The sequence below is a fragment of the Coregonus lavaretus genome (assembly GCF_964263955.1).
Source record: "Coregonus lavaretus genome assembly, chromosome: 1".
Lineage (NCBI taxonomy): Eukaryota > Metazoa > Chordata > Actinopteri > Salmoniformes > Salmonidae > Coregonus > Coregonus lavaretus.
The window spans coordinates 35,245,214-35,258,022 of record NC_139988.1 but is presented as its reverse complement, the minus strand read 5'-3'; the positions used below and the strand labels follow the sequence as shown (position 1 = coordinate 35,258,022).

At 47.9% G+C, this 12,809-nt stretch overlaps 1 protein-coding gene across 1 annotated transcript in view; it reads right to left on the bottom strand.

Moving 5' to 3' along the window:
- Positions 1–12,809, bottom strand: part of LOC311129204 (attractin-like protein 1) — a gene marked incomplete at both ends in the record, with an annotated part of 364,441 nt that overhangs the window by 117,020 nt on the left and 234,612 nt on the right. Inside the window, 1 exon segment of the mRNA XM_084161510.1 lies at positions 258–336. Within this exon segment, the coding sequence (XP_084017636.1) occupies positions 258–336 (79 nt within the window).

Here is a 12,809-nt window from a genome sequence, read left to right as displayed (position 1 = left end):
AGTGAGAATAGAGCACCCTCTCATTTGTGCCAGTAAGGGGGTTTGAATCTGGTGTTGTACTGTGTGATCCACTCATGGGCCACGTTCCAGGCAGACTACATTGCAGTCGCCCGCCAGATCCAATTACATCCTAAGATATAGTAATCTGATACCCGTCTGCGCAGTAAATGATGTGGCATTTTACCATTGGTAGATGTTTGCAATGCACCATGGTTGCCAACAATTAGGACAGCTGAGGAGATTGACCTATGACCTACCTCTCTCCTCCTGGACGCCCAGCACGTCTGTTTGACCTTCCACACCACCGCTGCCACCAGCAACAGGGACAGGAAACAGCTGCAGGAGGAACCAGCACAATCAATAAACCAATCAATCAATAATACATTGGCGGCAGGTAGCCTAGCGATTAAGAGCGTTGGGCCAGTAACCGAAAGGTCACTGGTTCAAATCCCCGAGCCGACTAGGTGAAAAATCTATCAATGTGCCCTTGAGCAAGGCACTTAACCCTAATTGCTCCTATATGCTGCTCTGGATAAGAGTGTCTGCTAAATGACGAAAATGTTAATTTAATTAGCTAATCATCCATTATATGTTATCTATTAATTCTAGTATTTACATGAAATATAATATAATTTCACAACAGTACTATGAGGAGGTAAGGACAAAAGTAGCTGCATACAGTCAACCCTATTATTTAAATATTTCATAATTCTTAGAATTGGGATGACGTCACAAGGGGGTAGTGACCATTTTCATGGTCTACCATGTAGGGTCACTTGTAGCTAGCTGTCACATGACCAATCTGGTAACGCTTTATAATAACGTTCAGTAATAACCATTTATAAGGCATTCATACATAGTTTGCTCATCATGTATTTATTAGTATACCTACATTTGTAAATTTGTAAGTGCTATATAGATAGTTATTCACACAACTTTTTAATTATTTATTAATTATTCATATAAGGTGTTCTTTTAAACCATTTTACAAATTACTTTTTGCAGTACCTGATCTAAAGTGAGCCCTATTCATACTTTTGAAATACTTTATAAATGTTTTGAATGGCCAGTGAAATAATCTCCTGGAAAAATTTGTCAATGTACTTTGCGGAAGATTTGGTTGCCTTTAACTTTTTTTGACAGTTGTCATTTCTCCATGTGCCTGCATAGAGTGCTGCATGTCTGTTTACCTTAGAGAAAACTACAAAAATGTCCGCCAAAGGGGTAGCAACACCGAATACTATGAAATGGACTTTAAGATTGAGTGACTGACTGCGGAGGTAAACCAAGTGAAATATGGGGAAATAGCATGAGATCAGTTGGACAACATCAATAACCCCATGGAGTGGGTCAGGGAGAGTGGCCATCTTACACAGAGCAATGTCACATAGAATGACCCCAATGCCAATGACATTAGATCACACAAAGCCTGTCTTTCAACCAGCGCTTTTACAAGTCCTGGAGGCCAACGAACCAAACCGCCAAGGCAGGAAGTCAATTAGAGACACTTGTGAGTTACAGTCCAAGACAATCACTATCTTCATAACGCCCTCTGTGTACAGCTAGAAAGTAGCGTAGAAGCAATGACCACATTGTAAAGGGCTAAGGAGTTGTAATTAGCATGACATTTCCAAGCCAAGCCTGCTGAAAGGCTGTGGAAATGCTCTTTCTCATATGTTCTGGAAAACCACTAGTACAGTACATAAACTATCAGACTGAGGAATTTGCCTAGTTAGTGATGTGTACCATATACTGAGAGTATGGTACATACTTACAGTTGTCACTATAGGTGCATGTGTGTGCAGGCAATATTGTGTGAACTTAGATATAGAATAAAAATGTCTATGACAGGTTTGATTAAATATGACCATACGTCAAGCTATGACCAATTTCTTCACCAATGTCTTAAAACTTTGGGAAAATAAATAAATAATCATGAAAGTCTCACACAACCCTATGATGACTGTAGCTCCATATTATTACATTTTTTTGTCATTCTAGCAGACACTCTTATCCAGAGCGACTTACAGTTAGAGAGTGCATACATGTTTTTTGTTGTTGTTTTTTTTCATACTGGCCCCCCGTGGTAAACGAACCCACAACCCTGGCGTTACAAACGCCATGCTCTACCAACTGAGCTACACGGGACATATTGCTGGCAGGAGTGTAACTAAGATTGTTCGGAACAGACTCTGGCTTGGCCATATTTCAAAGCGCAATCAGTAACAGTCCATCATTCCACATCAAATCTATTAACTCAGCCTGCAATGAATCCCAAACAGGGCGGCTTACTGTGCTAATTGGGAGAGGAGAAAGCTAACTGTCACTATTGAAGAGATATTAGGGGGAGGTGAAAGGTGTGAAAGCTGATTCCGGTCCCTGTCGTGGAGCATACACTTCTTGGGGTTTCTTACACATATAGATTCATGGCTTTAGCCAAGTCATCCGCAACCAATGATATTCAAACCAATGAGTTACATGTGCAGTTCTGGGGTGGATGGGAGGGTTGAGTGGGATGGATACAGTATATGTTTAATTGTGTGTGTGTGTGTGTGTGTGTGTGTTTGTGTTTGTGTTTGTGTGTTAATTTGTAATTGTTTTGTGTGTGTGTGTGTGTGTGTGTGTGTGTGTGTGTGTGTGTGTGTGTGTGTGTGTGTGTGTGTGTGTGTGTGTGTGTGGTTTCATTTTGCTATCCTTGTGGGGACCAGAAGTCTGACCAAGTGGGGATATTTCTCCGGTCCCCACAAGGAAAAAGGCTATTTTAGGCGTAGGGTTAAGGTCAGATTTAGGGTTAGGGTTAGAATTAGTGTTAGGTTTAGGAGTTAGGGTTAAGGTAAGGGTTAGGTTAATGGTTAGGTTTAGGGTTATGGGTTAGGGAAAATAGGATTTTGAATGGGAATCAATTGTTTGGTCCACACAAGGATAGTAAAACAAACATACAGTGCATTCAGAAAGTATTCACACCCCTTGACTTTTTCCACTGAAATGTTTTGGCACTGACCTACACAAAATAATGTCAAAGTGGAATTATGCTTTTAGAAATTTTTACAAATTAATTATAAATGAAAAGCTGAAATGTCTTGAGTCAATAAGTAATCATCCCCTTTGTCATGGCAAGCCTAAATAAGTTCAGGAGTAAAATGTGCTTAACAAGTTACATATAGTAATAAGTTCCGTCTCCTCCTGTTGCTCCCCTCCGGCGCTCTGATTCGCCGGTCTACTGAGCCACCGGTCTGAGCGCACCACCTCGGCAACACCGGAATGGAAACCCAACGCACCCTAATCACCTCCAGCGCACCTGCACCTCATCATCTCATCACCACCCCTATTTAGCCCTGGACTGTTCCTTATGATGTTGTGTGTGATTGTTTAGCTTCGTGTCGTGTACGCTATCTTTGTTATTTCTCTTTGTCATTGTTTAAGTAAACCTTGACCTTGTTAATTCCTGTGTCTGCGTCCTGCCTCTTCGTATACTCAGTACTCGTCACGAGCAGTGAATTTCAAACACAGATTCAACCACAAAGACCAGGGAGGTTTTCCAATGCCTCACAAAGAAGGGCACCTATTGCTAGATGGGTAAAAACAAAAACGGACATTGAATATCCCTTTGAGCATGGTGAAGTTATTAATTCCACTTTGGATGGTGTATCAATACACCCAGTCACTACAAAGATACAGGCATCCTTCCTAACTCAGTTGCCGGAGAGGAAGGAAACCGCTCAGGGATTTCACCATGAGGCCAATAGTGACTTTAAAACAGTTACAGAGTTTAATAGCTGTGATAGGAGAAAACTGAGGATGGATCAACAACATTGTAGTTACTCCACAATACTAACATAAATGACAGAGTGAAAAGAAGAAAGCCTGTACAGAATAAAAATATTCCAAAACATGCATCCTGTTTGCAATAAGGCACTAAAGTAAAACTGCTAAAAAATTGGCTAAGAAATTAACTCTATGTCCTGAATACAATCGTTATGTTTTGGGCAAATCCAACACAACACATCACTGAGTACCACTCTTCATATTTTCAAGCATGGTGGTGGCTGCATCATGTTATGGGTATACTTGTCTTCGGCAAGAACTAGGGAGTTTTTTTAGGATAAAAAAAGAAACTGAATAGAGCTAAGCACAGGCAAAATCCTTGAGGAAAACCTGGTTCAGTCTGCTTTCCAACAGACACTGGGAGACAAATTGACCTTTCAGCAGGACAATAACCTAAAACACAAGGCTAAATATACACTGAATTTCTCACCAAGGCGACATTTAATGTTCCTAAATGGCCTAGTTACAGTTTTGACTTAAATTGGCTTGAAAATCTATGGCAAGACTTGAAAATGGCTGTCTAGCAATGAGCAACAACCAACTTGACTCACAGCTGTAATCGCTGCCAAAGGTGATTCTAACATGTATTGACTCAGGGGTGTGAATACTTATGTAAATTAGATATTTCATTCAATATTTCATTTTCAATAAATTTGCAATCTCTAAAAACATGTTTTCACTTTGTCATTATGGGGTATTTTGTGGGGTGAGCAAAACATATCTGAGGGGCTGAGGGTTAGTTGTTCAGTATAGTGGATCACATGAACATGAACATGGGGAAGGGGTTTATAACTCGTCCAATCATCCGAACCACTGGAGAACATATCACAAAAACCCAGCAGCAAGCTACAAGATCGATACCCAATCCTCCACACACAATCCACAAATTACCAAAACAAAGACAATTCCATCTGTACACCATACTGTACCATGCTGTTATCCAATTATATTCCCCCAGGCACACTGAATGGCAAAAGGCTGATTTCTAAGGGAGCCCAAATAGTGGATAACACGATCCCAATTTGTTTACCTTTCTATCAGTTACAAAGAAGAGCACACAAAGCAGTGTTGTTTGTCAAACTGCCTGGAGTATCCCTCAGGTCGCAGCGGCACAGAATGTTGATAGCCATTTTTAATTAATTGGGACAGCTGATAGAGGCTTATTAGCCACTTAGCTTTGTATATTGTCTCTGTGCTGAACTTGAGCAAGAGGAGAAAGAGAGACGATTTCTAATCAACTTAGAGAGAGGAAAAGTGTAATTGGACCAAACTGAACTGCAATGTCACCAATTAGCATTGGGGCTGAAAAGGAGAAGCAGCATAAACGCTCCTTCATTACCACAATTTTTCTTGCTCATTTAGGGAACCACTCTGGAAAGTGTGAACAAGAGAGAGAAAGAGAGAGAAAAAAACGATTTAACCACTCTTCAAAGACAAGCTGGTCATAATAGTTTTTAGAAGTTAATCAGAGTCTGTTAGAATACTAGATAAAATTAAGTGAGAACCTTCCAACCTTTTTTCCCTCTCTCGTTTCTTTCTCTCATGTATGCATGTGTGCATATGTTAAAGATATGCATGATGTACCGTAGGAGATGGCATGGTCACACACACACACACACACACACACACACACACACACACACACACACACACACACACACACACACACACACGCACACACACACAAAGAGTCAGACAGATAGGCAGACAGGTGAACTGTACAGTAAAGATAAATGCAGAAAGATAAGTAGCTTGCATGAACACTAAAATAGAGGAACAGACACACAGTGTAACTGTCACGACTTCCGCCGAGGCTGCCTCCCCTCCTTGTTCGGGCGGGTTTCGGCGTTCGTCGTCACCGGCTTACTAGCTGCTGCCGATCCATTTATCATCACTCCACTTGTCTTGTCTAATTAGTCACACACACCTGGTCCTTATCCCCAATTAGTCATTGTATAAGTGTTCCCTCTGCTTCCTTGTCTGTGTGGGTGATTGTTTGTAGTGAGCTGTGTGTAGCTCGGTTGAGCTACCCTTACCTTGTTGTTGCCAGGGTAGATATTTCCCCTGTGCCTGAGTTTTGTTGTCGCATGCTTGCGCAACTGTTTATCGACTGAATAAACTTTTTGGATGCGTATTACTCTCCTGCGCCTGACTCCTTCTATCACACGCATCACATAATCACCCACCCGCTATGGAGTCAGCGGGAGAAGAGCGCATGCCTGGAGTCATGGCACGGGTCCAGGAGCACTCCACGATGCTGGCCAGCTTGGGGGAAGCGATGGATCGGGTTCTTCAGGTCGTCCAACGCCTGGTGAGGAGCAGACCCGATCTGTCGAGACCAGCTGGCCAACCGGATCCAGCCACCTACACCCCAGCACCAGGAGGGCTCCAGATATCCCGACCACGGGCTTTTGAGGGGACAGCGGTGCTGTGCCAGGGATTCCTCCTCCAATTGGAGCTTTACTTCGCCAGCATCAGGCCGGCACCATCGGAGCGGGAGAAGGTGTCCGTCCTCGTTTTCTGCCTCTGTGGGAAAGCCCTGGAGTGGGCCAACACGGTGTGGAACGAAGGGGGAGCCGCGTTGGAGGACTACAGGGAGTTCGCTCGCCTCTTTCGGGCAGTATTCGACCACCCGCCCAAGGGTCGAGAGGCGGGTGAGCGACTGGTCCACCTGAGGCAGGGGACGGGACCGCGTAGGACTTTGCGTTGGAGTTCCGGGCGCTGGCAGTGGGTCCGGGTGGAACGAGCTCGCTCTGATCGACCACTTCCGGTGCCATCTGCGGGAGGATGTCCGACGAGAGCTAGCATGCCGGGACACCATGTTGTGCTTCAATAAACTGGTGAACATGGCCATTCAGTTGGACAACCTGCTGGCAGCCAGAGGACGGCGTGGTAGGGGTCTGCCCGTTTCCACCCCGGAAGACTCGAACCTCGAGCCGATGGAGCTGGGTGGAGCCGCCGGCCGAGAGAGCGGAGGACGACAGCGCCAGTGCCACACTGGTGGCGCGAAGGGACATTTCACCACACGTTGTCGTCAACGCTCTTCTAGGTTTGGAGGCAGCAGGCAGGGCACTCTCACATCACCCCAGGTATCGAACACCCACACTTGTTCAGAGCCCTCTGTTGCACACTGTAAAATACTTGTCTCCTTTCCTGAGCGCATGGATGTTCCCCAGTGTAAGGCGCTAGTTGATTCAGGCACAGCTGGGAACTTTATGGACAGGGCATTCGCACATCGTATAGGCATTCCATTGATTCCCCTATCCATTCCATGCCCCATCAGAGCACTTGATAGTCGACCATTAGGGTCCGGGTTGGTTAAGGAAGTTACTGCACCAGTCACCATGATTACCCAGGAGACTCATTGTGAGCAGGTTACTTTTTCCATTATTGAGTCTCCTGCTTTCCCTGTGGTATTAGGTATCCCTTGGCTAGCACTCCACAACCCCACCTTCTCATGGCCACAGAGGGTTCTCACAGGGTGGTCGCGAGAGTGTCAGGGTAGGTGTCTAGGTGTTTCCGTTGGTGGAACCCCGGTGGAAAGTCCAGACAGTACCTCCACCGTGCACATTCCCCCTGAATACCTAGATCTGGTGCAAGCGTTCTCTAAAACGCAGGCTACTAAATTACCACCTCATCGGGCGGGGGATTGCGCAATAAACCTCCGGGTAGACGCTGTACCTCCCAAGAGTCATATATACCCCCGTCACAGGCTGAAACGGTGGCTATGGAAACATATGTCACCGAGTCCCTGCGCCAAGGGTATATACGTCCCTCCATTTCACCCGCCTCCTCGAGTTTCTTCTTTGTGAAGAAGAAGGACGGAGGTCTGCGCCCGTGCATTGATTATCGACCACTGAACAGGGAGACGATCAGATTTAGTTATCCTCTCCGCCTCATTCCTTCAGTGATTGAATCAATGCATGGGGCGCGCTTCTTCACCAAATTAGATCTCAGGAGTGCGTACAACCTGGTGCGTATCCGAGAGGGAGATGAGTGGAAGACAGCAATCAGCACAACCACGGGGCATTATGAATACCTGGTGATGCCCTATGGTTTGATGAATGCTCCCTCAGTTTTCCAGTCCTTTGTGAAAGAGGTGTTTCGGGACATGCTTGGTCGCGGTGTAGTGGTCTACATCAATGACATCCTGGTGCATTCCGCTACGCGCGCCGAGCATGTGTCCCTGGTTCGCAAGGTGCTGGCCCGACTGTTGGAAAATGACCTTCATGCTAAGGCAGAGAAGTGTATGTTTTTCCAGCAGTCCGTCTCCTTCCTTGGACACCACATTTCCACCTCAGGTGTGGAGATGGAGGGAGATCGCATTTCAGCCGTGCGTAATTGGCCGACTCCAACCACGGTTAAGGAGGTGCAGCGCTTCCTTGGCTTTGCCAACTATTATCGGAGGTTTATCCGGGGCTTTGGCAAGGTCGCAGCTCCCATTACCTCCCTGTTGAAGGGTGGGCCATCCCGGCTCCGCTTGTCTGCTGAGGCTGACCTGGCCTTCAGCAAACTGCGGGGTCTGTTCACCTCAGCCCCAGTACTGGCCCACCCCGATTCATCACTACCATTCGTAGTGGAGGTGGATGCGTCCGAGGTTGGGATAGGAGCTGTCCTGTCTCAACCCTCGGGTATGCCACCCCAGCTCCGCCCCTGTGCGTTATTTTCGAAGAAGCTCAGCCCGGTGGAGCAGAACTACGGCGTTGGTGATCGGGAGCTGTTGGCTGTTGTCCGAGCCTTGACCGTGTGGAAGCATTGGCTCGAGGGGGCAAAACAGCCTTTCCTCGTCTGGACGGACCACCGGAACCTGGAGTACATCCGGGCAGCGAGGAGGCTGAATCCTCACCAGGCCAGGTGGGCCCTATTCTTCACCCAGTTTGATTTCACTCTATCATACATCAAGGGGACGAAGAACGTGAAGGCAGACGCGCTGTCCCGGCTGTATGACACAGAGGAGAGGCTCAGAGACAACACTCCCATACTGCCGGCCTCCTGCATTGTGGTGCCGGTAGTATGGGCGATGGACGTGGATATAGAGCAGGCATTACGCACGGATCCCTCTCCACCTCAGTGTCAAGATGGACTACAGTACGTGCCTGCTCTTATCCGTGATCGTCGGATCTACTGGGCACACACGTCACCCTCCTCTGGTCGCCCAGGTATCGGTCGTACAGTGCGCTGCCTGAGTGGAAAGTATTGGTGGCCTACCTTGGCTAAGGACGTGAGGGTGTACGTCTCCTCCTGCTCGGTGTGCGCCCAGAGTAAGGCACCTAGGCACCTCCCAGCGGGTAAGCTACAACCGTTACCATGACCATGGTCTCACCTTAGCATTGATTTTCTGACTGATCTTCCCCTCTCCCAAGGTAACACCACCATCCTGGTCATTGTGGACCGCTTCTCCAAGTCCTGCCGCCTCCTTCCTCTGCCCGGTCTCCCCACGGCCCTGTAGACTGCGAAGGCCCTGTTTACTCACGTCTTCCGGCACTACGGGGTACCAGAGGATATAGTGTCTGACCGAGGTCCCCAGTTCACGTCCAAGGTCTGGAAGGTGTTCATGGAACGTCTGGGGGTCTCGGTCAGCCTGACCTCTGGGTTCCACCCTGAGAGTAATGGGCAGGTGGAACGGGTAAATCAGGACATGGGTAGGTTCCTGTGGTCCTACTGCCAGGACCGGCCGGGGGAGTGGTCGGTGTTCTTGCCATGGGCAGAATATGCCCAGAACTCTCTCCGCCACTCCTCCACTAACCTAACGCCTTTCCAGTGTGTTCTAGGTTACCAACCGGTTCTGGCACTGTGGCACCAGAGCCAGACCGAGGCTCCTGCGGTGGATGACTGGTTTCGGCGCGCAGAGGAGACGTGGGATGCTGCCCACGTTCACCTCCAACGCACTCTGCGTCGTCAGAAGGCCAGCGCTGACCGCCACCGCAGTGTGACCCCCATCTTTGTACCGGGGGAGAGGGTCTGGCTCTCGACCCGGAATCTGCCCCTCCGCCTGCCCTGCCGTAAGCTGAGCCAGCGGTTTGTGGGGCCGTTCAAAGTCCTGAGGAGAGTCAACGAGGTCACATATAGGTTATTACTTCCCCCTGATTACCGTATTAACCCCTCATTTCATGTGTCTCTCCTCAGGCCGGTGGTAGCTGGTCTGCTCCAGGAGCCTGAGGTGCGGGAGGTCCCTCCACCTCCTCTGGACATCGAAGGGGCCCTGCTGTACTCCGTCCATTCCATCCTGGATTTGAGGCGTCAGGTGGGGGGCCTTCAGTACCTCGTGGAGTGGGAGGGGTACGGTCCGGAGGAACGGTGCTGGGTCCCGGTGAGGGATATCCTCGATCCCTCCATGTTACGGGATTTCCACCGTCACCATCCGGCTCGCCCTGCTCCGTGTCCTCCTGGCCGTCCCCGCGGCCAGGGTCGGCATCAAGGGGGGTGTATTGTCACGACTTCCGCCGAGGCTGCCTCCCCTTCTTGTTCGGGCAGGTTTCGGCGTTCGTCATCACCGGCTTACTAGCTGCTGGCGATCCATTTATCATCACTCCACTTGTCTTGTGTAATTAGTCACACACACCTGGTCCTTATCCCCAATTAGTCATTGTATAAGTGTTCCCTCTGTTTCCTTGTCTGTGTGGGTGATTGTTTGTAGTGAGCTGTGTGTAGCTCGGTTGAGCTACCCTTACCTTGTTGTTGCCAGGGTATATACAGTGGGGAGAACAAGTATTTGATACACTGCCGATTTTGCAGGTTTTCCTACTTACAAAGCATGTAGAGGTCTGTAATTTTTATCATAGGTACACTTCAACTGTGAGAGACGGAATCTAAAACAAAAATCCAGAAAATCACATTGTATGATTTTTAAGTAATTAATTTGCATTGTATTGCATGACATAAGTATTTGATACATCAGAAAAGCAGAACTTAATATTTGGTACAGAAACCTTTGTTTGCAATTACAGAGATCATACATTTCCTGTAGGTCTTGACCAGGTTTGCACACACTGCAGCAGGGATTTTGGCCCACTCCTCCATACAGACCTTCTCCATATCCTTCAGGTTTCGGGGCTGTCGCTGGGCAATACGGACATTCAGCTCCCTCCAAAGATGTTCTATTGGGTTCAGGTCTGGAGACTGGCTATGCCACTCCAGGACCTTGAGATGCTTCTTACGGAGCCACTCCTTAGTTGCCCTGGCTGTGTGTTTCGGGTCGTTGTCATGCTGGAAGACCAAGCCACGACCCATCTTCAATGCTCTTACGATACATGGCCCCATCCATCCTCCCCTCAATACGGTGCAGTCGTCCTGTCCCCTTTGCAGAAAAGCATCCCCAAATAATGATGTTTCCACCTCCATGCTTCATGGTTGGGATGGTGTTCTTGGGGTTGTACTCATCCTTCTTCTTCCTGCAAACACGGCGAGTGGAGTTTAGACCAAACAGCTATATTTTTGTCTCATCAGACCACATGACCTTCTCCCATTCCTCCTGTGGATCATCCAGATGGTCATTGGCAAACTTCAGACGGGCCTGGACATGCGCTGGCCTGAGCAGGGGGACCTTGCGTGCACTGCAGGATTTTAATCCATGACGGCGTAGTGTGTTACTAATGGTTTTCTTTGAGACTGTGGTCCCAGCTCTCTTCAGGTCATTGACCAGGTCCTGCCGTGTAGTTCTGGGCTGATCCCTCACCTTCCTCATGATCATTGATGCCCCACGAGGTGAGATCTTGCATGGAGCCCCAGACCGAGGGTGATTGACCGTCATCTTGAACTTCTTCCATTTTCTAATAATTGCGCCAACAGTTGTTGCCTTCTCACCAAGCTGCTTGCCTATTGTCCTGTAGCCCATCCCAGCCTTGTGCAGTCTCTCACAGTTGAAGTGTACCTATGATAAAAATTACAGACCTCTACATGCTTTGTAAGTAGGAAAACCTGCAAAATCGGCAGTGTATCAAATACTTGTTCTCCCCACTGTATATCCCCTGTGCCTGAGATTTGTTGTCGCATGCTTGCGCAACTGTTTATTGACTGAATAAACTTTTTGGATGCGTATTACTCTCCTGCGCCTGACTCCTTCTATCGCACGCATCACAGTCACTCAAACATATGAAGATATACTAAGAGAAAAACAGAAGAAAGATGCTAAAGGAGAGGCATGTAGAGGGTCAAAACATGTCCAAATGATCAAATTACTGTACTGTTGTTACAGTACCTGAAATAAGATGATGACAGTGAAATCTATGATTGCATACTGCCCTAACTCACGATTGGAGAAAAAACACCTAAGGGAATAGATCTCCTCCACTCTGTCTATCCCCCTCACCCTTCCTAGTTCCTGCTCTCTCTCTCTTTCACTTTTCCCCTCTGTATCTCTATCTCTGTGGTGCCAGCTCCATCATGTCAGTGTGCTGTGCCCTCCGCCTGCAGGGCCCGACTCACACACTGGGCACCGCAACTCTGCCGCCCTACCACTTCATCTCTTATACACACTAATGGAGCACAGTGTCACGCTCTGGCTCCGGGACTGTGTAGTTTGAGCCAGGGTGTATTCATTTGGTTGTGTTGGGTATAGGGTGTGTTCATTTGGTTGTGTTTGGTTTTGGTTGTAGTGTCTTGTCTCGTCATGTGACTCCCAATCGGAGGTAACGAGTGTCAGCTGTCGGCTCGTTATCTCTGATTGGGAGCCATATTTAAACTGTCAATGTTCACCTTAGGGTTGTGGGTTTTTGTTCCATGTTTCAGTCTGTGTACTGAGGACTTCACTATCCGTCATTGTTTATTGTTTTCTCGTTCGTGCACTTTAACTTTAATAAAGTCATGTTCGCTACAAACGCTGCGCTTTGGTCCACTCCTTCCGTAGACGGCCGTGACAGAAAAACCCACCAAAGAAGGACCAAGCAGTGTGTCCAGGAGCAAGGAGACTGGACATGGGAGGAAGCGCCGGGTAAGGAGATCGAGAGGCTGGCGATGGCCCAGGTGGGCAAATCGTGGTCCTGGGA